The sequence below is a fragment of the Vicia villosa genome, unplaced genomic scaffold, assembly GCF_029867415.1.
Source record: "Vicia villosa cultivar HV-30 ecotype Madison, WI unplaced genomic scaffold, Vvil1.0 ctg.000218F_1_1, whole genome shotgun sequence".
In the NCBI taxonomy this organism is placed as follows: domain Eukaryota; kingdom Viridiplantae; phylum Streptophyta; class Magnoliopsida; order Fabales; family Fabaceae; genus Vicia; species Vicia villosa.
Window position 1 is genome coordinate 421,525 of NW_026705082.1, and position 12,735 is coordinate 434,259.

The window sequence follows — 12,735 nt, forward strand, 5'->3', positions numbered from 1 at the left end:
TAGTCCAATTAATGGCACTGACATGTGGCCTGAGGTTGAAAGTGAAGAACTGTTACCTCCTAATTACAAAAGGGGACCTGGTAGGCCTAGGAAGCTAAGAATAAGGGAAAGTGGAGAAGAAGGAGCAAGAAGAAGGTTACCTGGTGTATCTTATAGATGCACTAGGTGTGACAAGGTGGGACACAATGTGAAGACATGCAAGAGCAAGAGACAAAATCAAAGTGCAATGAAAAGAAAGGTAATGTCACTAGTACTTGGATGTAACTGGTTTTGTATATAATGTAGTTTATTTGATTATAATCTAACTGGTTTTTTAAATGCAGAAGAAAATGAGACAAAATGTAAGTGAAGAAGGTACTAACAATGCTGGAAGCCAGTCTGCTACAAACAATGAAGAAAATGAAGATACCAAGACTGATTCATTGTTTGGAGATATAACTGATGAAATGATTAGCAGCATACCAGACATCCATTCTCAGGCCTCAACAAGTAACAGTATCAAGGGAAAGGGAAAGATGTTTGACAAGCCAATTATAAGGAGAAGGGTAAGTGAGAGGATAAAGGAGAACTGGTTCAAGAAGCCTAAACCATTCACTGGTCCAGGTTCTGACCCTGAGCAGCCTATTTGTATGGACATTGAAAAAGAGGAACCTTCAAAGAATACTCCAAAGAAGGCATCAAAGATTCCTCCAAAGAAGGCACCAAAGGGTACTCCAAAGAAGACTACTCCAAAGAAGGGAACTCCAAAAAAGAATAATTGAATTTACCTTATGTGTTTAATGTTGTTTTTAGACCTTGTTGTTTATTTTGAGTAGCACATGTGTGGTGCACTTATGTAATACTTATGCTTCCTGCTAAGAAAGTTTTAGTAGTGTTTTGAATTATGCCCATGATTTGGTGCACCTATTTTGTAGTGTGTTTTGAATTATGCCCATGATTTGGTGCACTTGTTATGTAATACTTTCTGCTAAGACATACTTATTTTGTAATGTATTTTGAATTATGCCCATGTTTTGGTGCACTTGTTATGTAACAGTTGAGCTTTAGTTCATTTAATCTTGCAACACCTTTTATATTTCACTTTACTTAACAGAAAGGTTACAATGACAATATTCTTTTCATTGAGATAAAATACACTAGAATAATTGGACATAAACATAACTTATTTTATTGGCATAAAATCAACAAGGTTTTACATCCAAATGCTACCCAAATATACAATGTCAAACAAGGAGATGTTAAACTAAGTAATACAATATGCCAATAACCAAAAAATAGAGAATCAATGCTGTCTTCTTCAGCCTCATATTAGCACTTGTCAGACTTGCAATCTTCTTCTTCAACTTCTCAATTTTGTTTGTTAATGTCTCCAACTTCACTGCTAGTATATCACAACTTTTACATTCTGGTAGATTCATCCTATGCCCATTGATATGGTGTCTGATTTCATCATCCCACAAGAGCAATTCACAGCTATTTCCAGACTACAAAACACAATGAAGAATTGTTTAATAATAAACAAATTTCCAGATAACATGAAATACATGAAATTGAACTTTCTACATGAAATTGAACAATTTTCCAGATAACACAGAAGCATACTTACCCCGACATTGTGGCATTTCCAGAACTTTCTATTGCGATTTTGAACCGTGTTGGTCACCCACATCTTCATTGGTCTGTCACAACCACATCTGGGTAAATCTGAAAACGAATTTACACTGCTACCATACGAGTTGCTTTCGGCCATGAATGAAGAAGATGAATCTGGGTGTGACGAAGAGGAAGGAAGGACGATGATGGATCAAGGGCAATGAGAAAGAGAAGGAGAGGAATGATTCACGGTGGAGAAAGAGAGAAAGATGAACCCTAATTTTATGAGGGTGGAGAAATAGGGATCCCAGTCAGCGCCACCGTGTCCACTATCAGACTGACCAGTCAGCAAGTGTGGTAACAAGGAGTGGTAAATCCATGTGTTGGGTTTTATAAGATGCGTTTGGTCAAAAAAACCATTCAAATGGGTCAAACCGAATCTCGCTATATTGGCAGGAGGTGAAGTATATTAAACCCTATTCTAGAACCGCCACTGATGACATCCCTGTTATATGAAACTTTGTCTTTCCCGAATCCAAGAGACTATTTTCAGTGGTGCGTTCTCGGTGGGTTAATTGAATAACATTTGTAAGTAAATAACATGATTATATTAAATTAGTTAATTGAATAAATAAAACTCTAGGCAGCCTGAGAAGTTAGGATATACATGTATATAATAGTTACTATATCTCGATAAGCTTAATGTAGCATGTAAAACCAAGCTAATATATTGTCTCTTACAAGCACTATGTTCCAAAAAATATTTAGTAGTTACAAAACGGCAGATATATATGCAAGTTTGTCGGGTAGATTTTCAAATACATGCATTCGTGTTAGGAGACATGAAGTGTGAGCTGTTAGTATATTTTAAATGCAAGTAAAACAAAACCTTACACATATAACAAAATAAGCAAATGGTTTTTACTAAACTATGGATTTTAATTGAGACAAAAATTTGTTCCTACCTCATCAATTTCAGATAATACAATAAATAGACGATGTCTGTCGCAACATGGATGCCACAATTCTTTTATATATAATCCACTTGTTACCTTTATGATTGCATATATGTACATATACTTTATAAACTGTAATTTTTGTTTACATAAGGTATAATTTTAATTAGGCTAAATAAAATGCAAACGAACAACAATGAATAGTTGATGCATGCTACAAATATCCCTTTCTTATTCGGCGAACAATAACTGGTACAGTATTTATTTGGTTGGAGGGATTTTTGTTGTGTTAAAAAGCTAGAAGCATTAGTACAACTCCTATGTTAAACCTTAATCCCAATTAAGATGTTTTGATAGTAAAAAAATACTAATTGCTCAAGCTTCTATAATCATGATGGAATTTGGGTTACTTAATCATGTAATTAATTCTTATTGACTAATTAATGTCCTTTAAGCCCAACTTTTGATCGAAACCATTTGGTAAACTAGAAAAAGTTTATAAATAAGATTTAGAGAGCCTTATGAAAAAACTAAATCTTTATTTATTTATTTTTTACATTTTAGAATTTTAAGCCATGAATGGCTTAACTTTAATATTATTTTCAAATCTCTACTTTTATCTTTTTGAAAATTTTCTGTAAGTGTGTTAATGTTGTTGGGATACTTAACACACAAGCTAATGAGCATAAAAAGGATAGGTGAAATTAGAGAGTGTTAGAGTGAGGAAAGAGTTTTGTTTTTATAATTGATCCACTCGAGAGTTATTACAGATATGTGTTATAAGACCATGTTGAGAATAATAAGTGTGAGTTGAAAATATTGTGAATAATAAATGTAGGAAAGTCTCAGATTGATTAAAAAAGTGGAGACTAGAAAAAGTATTAGTGAGAAAATTCACCCACCTATCACTTTAAAGTTTTAGGTGAGTATGTGCTTTGTCTCTCATAAAGAAAAGTCCCAACGAAATTAAAATACTCTATCATGTTGACCCCCAATTGATGACCCTACAGATCATACTACTGACTAACTAACTTATAATTAGTAACCACATACATAGTTAGTAGTAATCATATATATTACTAATAGTAACTACATGTAAAACCATTAGTAACCACATTTGAAGTTAGTTATAATTGTCTAATCACCTTATAACTTCTAAAACCGAATTGAACACAATACTCCTCCTAATTCATATTGTCTAATCTTCTCATTCCCATTAATTCATTTAGACCATCAAATCTTGCATGTTCTCTTCAATGTCTTGGTTAGAATATCTTCAAGTTGCAATTCTGTTTTGCAATATTAAATCTCCAATCTTTCTTTGCTGACTTGATCTTTAAGAAAATGGTAATTTATTTCAATGTGTTTACTTATCCCATAGCTCATTGGATGATTGTCCAAATTTATTGTTGATTTGTTATCTACCAACAACTTGATTGTTATAATATTATTGATGTTCAATTCTTCTAATAGGATCTCCATCCATAATTCTTGGCAAGTTACATATAAGGCTGCAACATACTCTGCTTCACAAGATGATAAAGCTATTATCCCTTGTTTCTTTAAGCTCCTTGAGATTGGGGATTCTCCAATCATGAAAAAGTAACCAGGTATACTTTTCATGTCATCTTGATCTCCTCCCCCAATCTGAGTTAGAATAGTCATACGTGTTAGCTTTGCTTCTAGAATTCTTCTGATTTAACAAGAGTACTTCATAGTCTATAGTGCCTTTAATGTATGTGAGGATGTTATTGGTTTCTCCAAGAATTTACTCACTAAGACAATACTTTGGAAAATATAAGCTTAGTGTTGCATATATATCTTAGTGATCCTATGATATACATGTACAAAGTTGAATTTACAAGTTCATCATTTATATCTTTCTTCATCATTGTATTTGTTTTCATGGGAGTAATTGCATGGTTGCAATTGCTCATCTTGAATTTCTTCAATATTTCACCAGCATATTTCTTATGGTGCAAAAAAAATTATGTTTTGTGTTTACAAACTCCATACCTAGAAAATAGGCCGATTTTCGTACATATGACTTTTCAAATTCATTCTTCATTCTGGATTTAAACTTTGCTAATTCAATCTCATTTAAACATGTGACTAATAGAGCACCCACATAGAGAAAGCTAAAGGAACGGGGAATGTGTTTGTTGGGCTGGTTGACAATGCCATTGATGGTGGAGGTGTTAAGAAATTCAGAAAAGGTAAAGGTGGACTGTAGAACAAGTTCGCTTTGAAGTTGTTTCAAAGGGCCAAAAGAAGAAGAATGGTGTAAAAGAGATTAATGAGACTTTATAGAGGTTTTTTTCCAAGTAAATTACCATCGTTACCCTATTCTCAAAAGAAAACATGTGGTGTGCCCCGACCAAGTGTGACTTTTCTTTTCTGAGACGTAATGGTGAAGTGGGAAGTTAAAGATTTTGTGGGCCATATTTTCCTGGGAAAATGGAGTAATGATGACTCCTGTACACAAATGGTGTTAAAGTGACGTTTTGGAAAAAGTGGTCATGATTACAGTGACATCAGCGCACTACCCTGAACAGTGTCAAAAGTTTTTCGATAAAAAGAATCCATTTTTCTCTTTCACCAAAGGCTTGGTCGAAAATGACATTTTTTGGGGGCAATTTGTAAGTTAATACTTTCAACACATTGGGTTTCGATGTGGAATAGTGTGTTCTGAGAAAGAACATGGCCAAGACCTGAAGTCACTTACCTGTAATCCGCTTATGTTTGTACAGTTGGACAATCTCAGTCGAAGTCAAGACTGTTGTCTCATGATTGGGGACTCAGCATTTTCTTGGCGAATGATTTTGAAGGTTGGATAACTTAAAACTTCGACTGCGACAGTTAAGCCGCTTACAAGAGGATAAGATCAAGTAACTACAATTCAAAATTTTCTGAATATCGAAGACATGTGGAAATCAATAATCAGCCCGAAAACCAAGTAAAAGGATACGTGTCGGACATGCATATCGTAATTGTAAAAAAAACAGTTATGCTTTTACTAGTATATATAGATAGTTCCTGTGTAGGGATCAGGGGTCACAAATTACATACAAAACTCTTTAGAACTAAAACTACCAGTGTCAAATAGAGAAACAAGTTTGTGAGAAAACGTATGATCTTATGCACCATTTTTTACTCATTTAATCAAAGCAATTGACATTATTTTCTTTGCATTTACATTACTTCCGTTTTTTTTTACCTTTACTCCATAACAATTTATGTTTCTGACTCAGTCGGTAATTTCACTTATTAGTTTTGTCTTATACTTAACTCATGAACATTCGAAAACAGGTTGAATAATTTACGCACAATTTGTCCTAGGATTTACTAGCCGATCTGCAAGTAACATTTCTAAAGACTAGCGATTGTTTACCAAAAATACCGGTCAACACATGTTGAGCATAAATGAAAATACAAACAAGATCAATTTCAATTTTCCAGCAAATATGTAATACGGTGGGAGAACTGACTTTTTAAATGTTGCGGATAGCAAGAGTCGCCACCGACTTTTATTTTATCCAATTGGAAAGGCTAAAAGAACAGGAAATACCTTTGAAAGATTTTGAGTTCGGGGGGTAGGTTATACAAAGGGAAGGTATTAGCATCCTTTGTATCCATGGTTGTCCATGGGCTCTTAATTGCTTAGCTCACTTTGTTTGAAATGTTTGAAAAGGAGTGTAGTGTGTGTTTAGAAAATATTTTGAATAAGGACTTTAACTTGTAAATAAGTGTAGCCTTTTGGAAATTGTTTTGAAAAGAGGTATGAAAAGTAATTTGAATTTGAATTGATTATGAGCAAGCAGTTAAGCGCTACCTACCCTAAGTTCGTCTTTCTTGTTCTTTAAGTCTTTCGTTTGAAGGGGCTATCCTACCAATTGTTTGGCAGGTAGTCCTTTCACTGGATGTACGGGTCATCGAGGGTCATCGTTTGCCATAAGGCTATTCATACCATAAGAACGGTGGGAAGTCTTAGGAAAGGATGGGAATAGTCATTTTTAGGCAACCAGTAAAGATACCTTAGCATTCGAAGGGACGGTCATCATTTATCGAGGCAACATCGAGGGACAAGATCATTTTTAATCGTAGGCAACTCGAAGGGACTATGATCTTTTATCGGAGGGACTATGATCATTTGAATCGAAGGCAGCAGGCTAAGGTATCCCTACGCTCGAAGGGACTTGACTATTGAATCGAAAGACAGCATAAGAGGAGTTACCCTAAAGGTGAGTGGGTACAACAATCACGTAAATTAGATTCCGATATTTTATCTTTTATTAGGCGAACTAGATTCAATTAATCGTTATCACTCCCTACTTTACTAACCACGCAGTTAATAGCAGTTATAATGTGCGGAAATTAAAGGTAGAAATTAAAGAGTCCTAAGTTATTACAAAAAAAAAAACCTTTGCGACCTATACACCTTCTAGAATTTTAAATGACAGGAAATTAAATAATTGAATAAAAGGCAAAAAAAAGTAAATAAAGGCAAATTAAATAAAAGCAGAAAATAAGAGGGAAAAATTAAACAGAGGGCATTCGATAATCAAAGGAATATGAGATGAGAAGAGAAATTACGCCTTGAAAGAAAATAAGGGTTAGATGTTTTTATAGTGAACAAACCTAAAAATAAAATTAATGGTTAAAATTAACAAACCTAAAATTAAATTAATTAGCCTAAAAATAAATATTAGCCTAAAAAACCTAACCCTAATTCGTGAGAATAAACAACATCTACCTAAGGGAGAAAACCTAGTGGGTAAAAAACCTAATGGGTAAAATAAACCTACAGGGTTGAAATACCTATACCTACAGTTAACGGGCAACACCTACCTAAAGGTTTTCTATGGTTATCTATGGTTTGTGAAGTTTAAAGGTTAAACCTAAAATTAATTATTGTAATTAAATTAAAACCTAAATATTTATCCTAATCCTAATTAATTAAAAAGCTAACCCTAATTAATTTACTTAAGCTAAAACTAAATTAATTATTTAATTTTAAACCTAAATTAAATTAAATTAACTATCTAATTATCCTAAAATTAAATATTAATCATCTAATTATCTAACCTAATTAAATAATAAAAATTAATCTTAATAGTCCTAATTTTAATGGTTAAGTGGTGAATTTGGTTTGAATAAAATAAAATAATAAAAAAAAGAAAAAACAAATTAAATAAATAATAAAAAACTGAAAAGAAAAGAAAAAGGAGAAAGGAAAAACATGGCTGGGGCGTTGGATGTAATGTTCCAAATCCCTGATGGAGCATGGTAGGACACAACTCTTTAGGCATTAGATCGGTTTGGATGGAGATCATACGGCCCAGGCTGGAGGTGCATCGTGGCGGCATGTGAGAGAGTTGCATCGAATCTGCAAGCAAACTGTAACATACAATTAAAAAAAATCATTCGAATCGCGTGGGGTTCGAACCCTTGTCCCAAGAGTCACTAGCGCTTCGCCTGGCCAATTGTTCTATTTTCGTTCGCAGATAAATAATCCAAACACAATTATTGTTAAGAAATCAATCCGTATTAAAAATTTTTAAAAGTAAACTCGCGCCCAATACTGTTCATCTCCCTCATTGGGCATGAGTTTCTTGCCTACGCTTCAGCTTCAGTTTTTCTACGAACTCAATGGTAGCCAAGTCCCTGCAATCCACCATCTCACACAATACAACACATAAATATCAAACCAAAGCGTGGTTCGATTATAAATTATCCTCTAAGTGCAATGGTATAATTAATTTGGGCCAATTTTGTATTTGAGAATTTTATCTTGATGATATGGCTCCTGGCAAAAAACAGCTTGTTGCGAGCTTCTAGAAGGACATGTAATGTTTTGACTCATATCTCTCAAATGGTGCATTTCTTGGTCTTGAGCCCAACATCAAAGTTGTAGATAATTGAATTTCCTGGAGAATGATTTGATTGGGGAATTTTTGATAAAGTATGAGAGAGATATGATCAATCAAAGTTAGGTTGACTTTCTCCTAGAAACCCTAATTTAGCAACTTCAAGTTTTGATGATTTCTGAGCTTTCCTTGGTGAATCATGATCAAACCTTGATCAAATGATGAATGTGACTTCAAAATATTGATGTTGACCAAAAATCAGGAGTTTTGACTGTATGATGACCATGGTTGACCTTTAGGTCAAACTTGTCGACTGTTGACTTTTTGAGCATTTGACTGAGCAATCTTGTGAATCAGAGCTTGAAAATTAGCATGGTGATGCTTTAAAGCATATGAGAGGCCATGGAATCCATCTGAGGTCTTAGAACTTGATTTGACCTTGAGAGAAGCAAAACCCTAATTGTGGGTTGATTGCTTAGGAGAGGATTAAGTGTGCCCACTCCTTAGTGCTTGAGCATTTGAAAGTCAGGTGGATCAAAATATCTGAAAATATTATGGGCAAATTTTGGGGTATGACAAAATGCCTCTGACTTCAAGTTCTTCTCCAGTTTCCTGATCTTCTTCTTTGGATTTTCATACAACTTCTTCCAAAATTCAACAGTTTCCAAGTCCTTCGTCTTCCTCCCATCTTCATTACAGCTTCTTCAACATCTTTTCCTTCTTCCAAGTCTTCACCCCATATGAATAAATTACAAGTTTCATGACTCGGCAACCATAGTCAAACATGCATGTATCGCTAAGAATAAAGCATGACTCTGCAATCATGAAGAAATCAAAAAACATTGGAGATGGAAAAGATATTAACCTGCCAATGTGGACATCTCCAGAAAAGCCTTCATTTGTTAGCTTCATTTTTGCAATGGAAGGACACCATACGATTATGACGCACACAAAATCTCCTTCGACGATTACTCACAGAAGTGGAGTGAAATGAAACATATTTGATAGGCCTTGAAATGGAAGACGGCATTGAAACGCCTGCGTTTTAATTCGAATGCTTGATTTATAGATTTATAAGGAAGAAGAAGAACGATAATAGGGAGGAAGAAGAATGAAATTGGGGAAGAAAAAGAAGAAGAAATTTAGGTTAACGTGTTTTACAGAATAAGACAAAACAAACTCTTTTAAAAAATAATTCTCAATCTAATTCATCTGTCAGCTTAACCACGTATTACAAAATTATCCTATATGTCAGTTTACATCAATTTTCGTTAGGGACATTTAACAAAAGAGACTAAATTTAAAAATAGAAAAACTTTAAAAGATCATTGTTTAAAATTAAAATTCAATTATAAAATATTGGCTTAAATAGTCCCTTGGTCCCTATAAGTTAGCGCGTTTTTGAATTTAGTCCATGTATCTTTTTTTTTTGTCTGAATCCTTATATCTCATTTTCACGTTGGCGTTAGTCCTTGGGGTTAGAATTCTGTTAAAAAAAGCTGACTGGGCTAACGTTGCTGATGTGGAAATGATTTATATTTATTTTTTAGCTTAATACGTTGCACACGTGTATATCTATTAGTTTCCCACCAAATATGTCAAATATTCAAAAATGTACATTTGCTTTTAGTCCCTGTAAATTAGGGTTATGTATGTTGGATGAAATTAGAATCTCTATGTCTGGGTTGGAGGAGACGGGCGAATGAAGATGGAGAAATGCTTGACTTCATGATCAAGTAACACAATCGCTTCAGTTCTTTGCTCTTCGTTATTTGTTCTTCGTTCTATAGGTGAGTTACTGTTGTTCATTATCTGTTGCTGAAACCTGTAAGTCATGGAGTTCACTGTGATTGTTCATTACGGGGGTAGATTTTTCAGGTTAAAGACTAACATAGGCTTTACAGACAACAAGCAACTTGAATCTCACTACCATTTCTGGTAAACAAGGAACACACACCATGAAAGAGTCAACAAAAGCTTGAGCAATTTGGCCTTCTTCCTTTCGCTTTCCAACTTCAATTTCATCTTCTCTTTTTCCTAGCTTCAATTTCTTTAATGATGCAACCTAGTTCCTGAACTACCTCTGAGAAATTGCATCCAATTAATTTTCTGGGTTCAGTTGATGTGTTGCGTTCAAGTTCATCATCCCATATGAATAGCTTGCAACCTAATCCCAAATTTGAACATTTCCAGAATCTTCTTTTAGGGTTTTCGATTGAATTTGAGATGAACATCCTCATTGATTTATTGCAACCACAAATTGGGATTTGAGACTTAGTGTAATTACCTATGCTCGATGTTGCCATTCAAAATTTGAGAAGATGAGGAAATATGTAAGAAGATAGGAGGAAGATGAGAAAATGAGCCCTTTTTGATTTCGTCCTCCTTATAATGGCCACATCACTAGGCTTCCATGTATTAAGCTAAAAAATAAATATAAATCATTTCCACATCAACAATGTTAGCCCAGTCAGCTTTTTTTTAACACAATTCTAACCCCAGGGACTAACGCAACGCGAAAATGAGATATAAGGATTCAGACCAAAAAAAAGATACAGAGACTAAATTCAAAAACACGCTAACTTACATGGACAAAAGAACTATTTAATTAAACCTAAAATATTTATAGGAACCCTTAATATATTCACTCTTAAATTAAAATAAAGTAATCTGAAACACACTATTAAATAACTTTATTTTGAAGGAGGCATACCTTTTTATTTAATTGCTTCTAAATATCTCAAGACTTTAAACATAAAGTAGGAAACGAGTAATAATTGAAATTTGAAACAAAACTATACAGTTGTTTTCTTGACCGTGCGCTTATTTGACCGTAGACCAAATTGAAAAAATCTGTGGATGTAGGGTTAGTACTCAAAGTTGTGTCATTATTATATCAACCAGTTTTGATTTTTGAACACCTCCCCTATATATCACCAATCATAAATAGCTTGTTCTTCTTTTTTAAAGCTTGGCACCAGCTGTGTAGTACACTATATTCTAGATTACAATAAAATCTTACTAGTACTAACCATTGTCATTGGGTTTCACGACAAATATCAACATGCATATATATTCAGGACTACAATTATTGATGGCATTTAGTATCAATAAATATAGTTTTGGTTTACCTAGTTTTGACTTTCAACAGTAGGTTATTAAATCATTTTAAAATTTAATAATACAAAATATTATAAAATTATTAAATATTTTTTAGAATGTAATAATTATTGTATGAAAAAAATTATAAACAGTTTTACAAAATTATTCTTAATTAATGGTATGAGAACTGACCCCCAAACCAGAATAAATCGATGTTGATAAATAAAAATAATAATAATAATAAATATGTAAGAGTATAATAAAAATAAATAACATTAATACTTAGTATTGTAAAATTAATTATAATATTATTAAAAAATTTAAAATAACTTATAACAAAAAAAGAGGGAGTAAAAAATAAAAAACCAACTCATCGAAATATTAAAGTATCAATCAATATAAATAAAAACAAAAAATTCAGAATTTTTTTCTTTATTTTCTTTTTAATTGAACATAAATCTATAAAAATTCTTGATTATCCTCTCAATTAAATATATCTCTTTTTAAAAACTCAAAAAATTAATTTTGAACATTCATCTATTTTTCTCTTTATCTTTAATTCATTGAAAAGCACAAAAATCTCAAGAACATAAAATCTTTAATTTTCAAAGTACAAAATTCCAACACACGAATTTTGGATAAAAGTGTTTACAAAAACAATTAAGTGTACATATTTATGTTCTTTCTTTCATCCAATTTCTAAACTCAAATTAGAAGTATTTTACTTTTGAAAAAGACCCAAATAATTTTTTTTGCTATTTGAATTCCCAAACTCTAGATTTACCATTTTCATTTTCATATTTTATTTCTTTGATTTTTATACCTTTTTGTTAGTAATAAAGGATATGTTAGTTTTAGGTTTTTCTTGAAACACTGTTGGTTCAATGGTTCAACACTGTTGGTTATGATATAGTTTGATTTTTTCTTTACCCACCTCCCTATGGGGTCACCCCCAGCGAAAATCCCAAAATACCCCTGTTTCGGAAATGAACTTCCGAAGCGCTTTTTTTTAAAAAAAAATTCCTTAATTCGGAAGTGCATCTCCGAAAACACCTCATGGGGGGTGTCTTCGGAGATGAACTTCCGAAAACACCTCATGGGGGGTGTCTTCGGAGATGAACTTCCGAAAACACCTTTGTTCAGATTTTGGGGGGTTTCGGAAGTTCATTTCCGAATTATGCAGAAACTGTGTTTTTTTTTTATGTTTTATCTAAAAC

At 33.1% G+C, this 12,735-nt stretch overlaps 1 protein-coding gene across 1 annotated transcript; it reads right to left on the reverse strand.

Moving 5' to 3' along the window:
* Positions 1 to 1,128: 1,128 nt before the first annotated feature.
* Positions 1,129 to 2,168, reverse strand: LOC131625488 (uncharacterized). Its single transcript, XM_058896343.1, has 2 exons — positions 1,607 to 2,168; positions 1,129 to 1,484 (listed from the first exon to the last, which is right to left on the reverse strand). Exons 1-2 carry the CDS (start codon positions 1,748 to 1,750, stop codon positions 1,239 to 1,241), a joined length of 390 nt encoding a protein of 129 aa, XP_058752326.1. The 5' UTR covers positions 1,751 to 2,168; the 3' UTR covers positions 1,129 to 1,238.
* Positions 2,169 to 12,735: the final 10,567 nt, after the last annotated feature.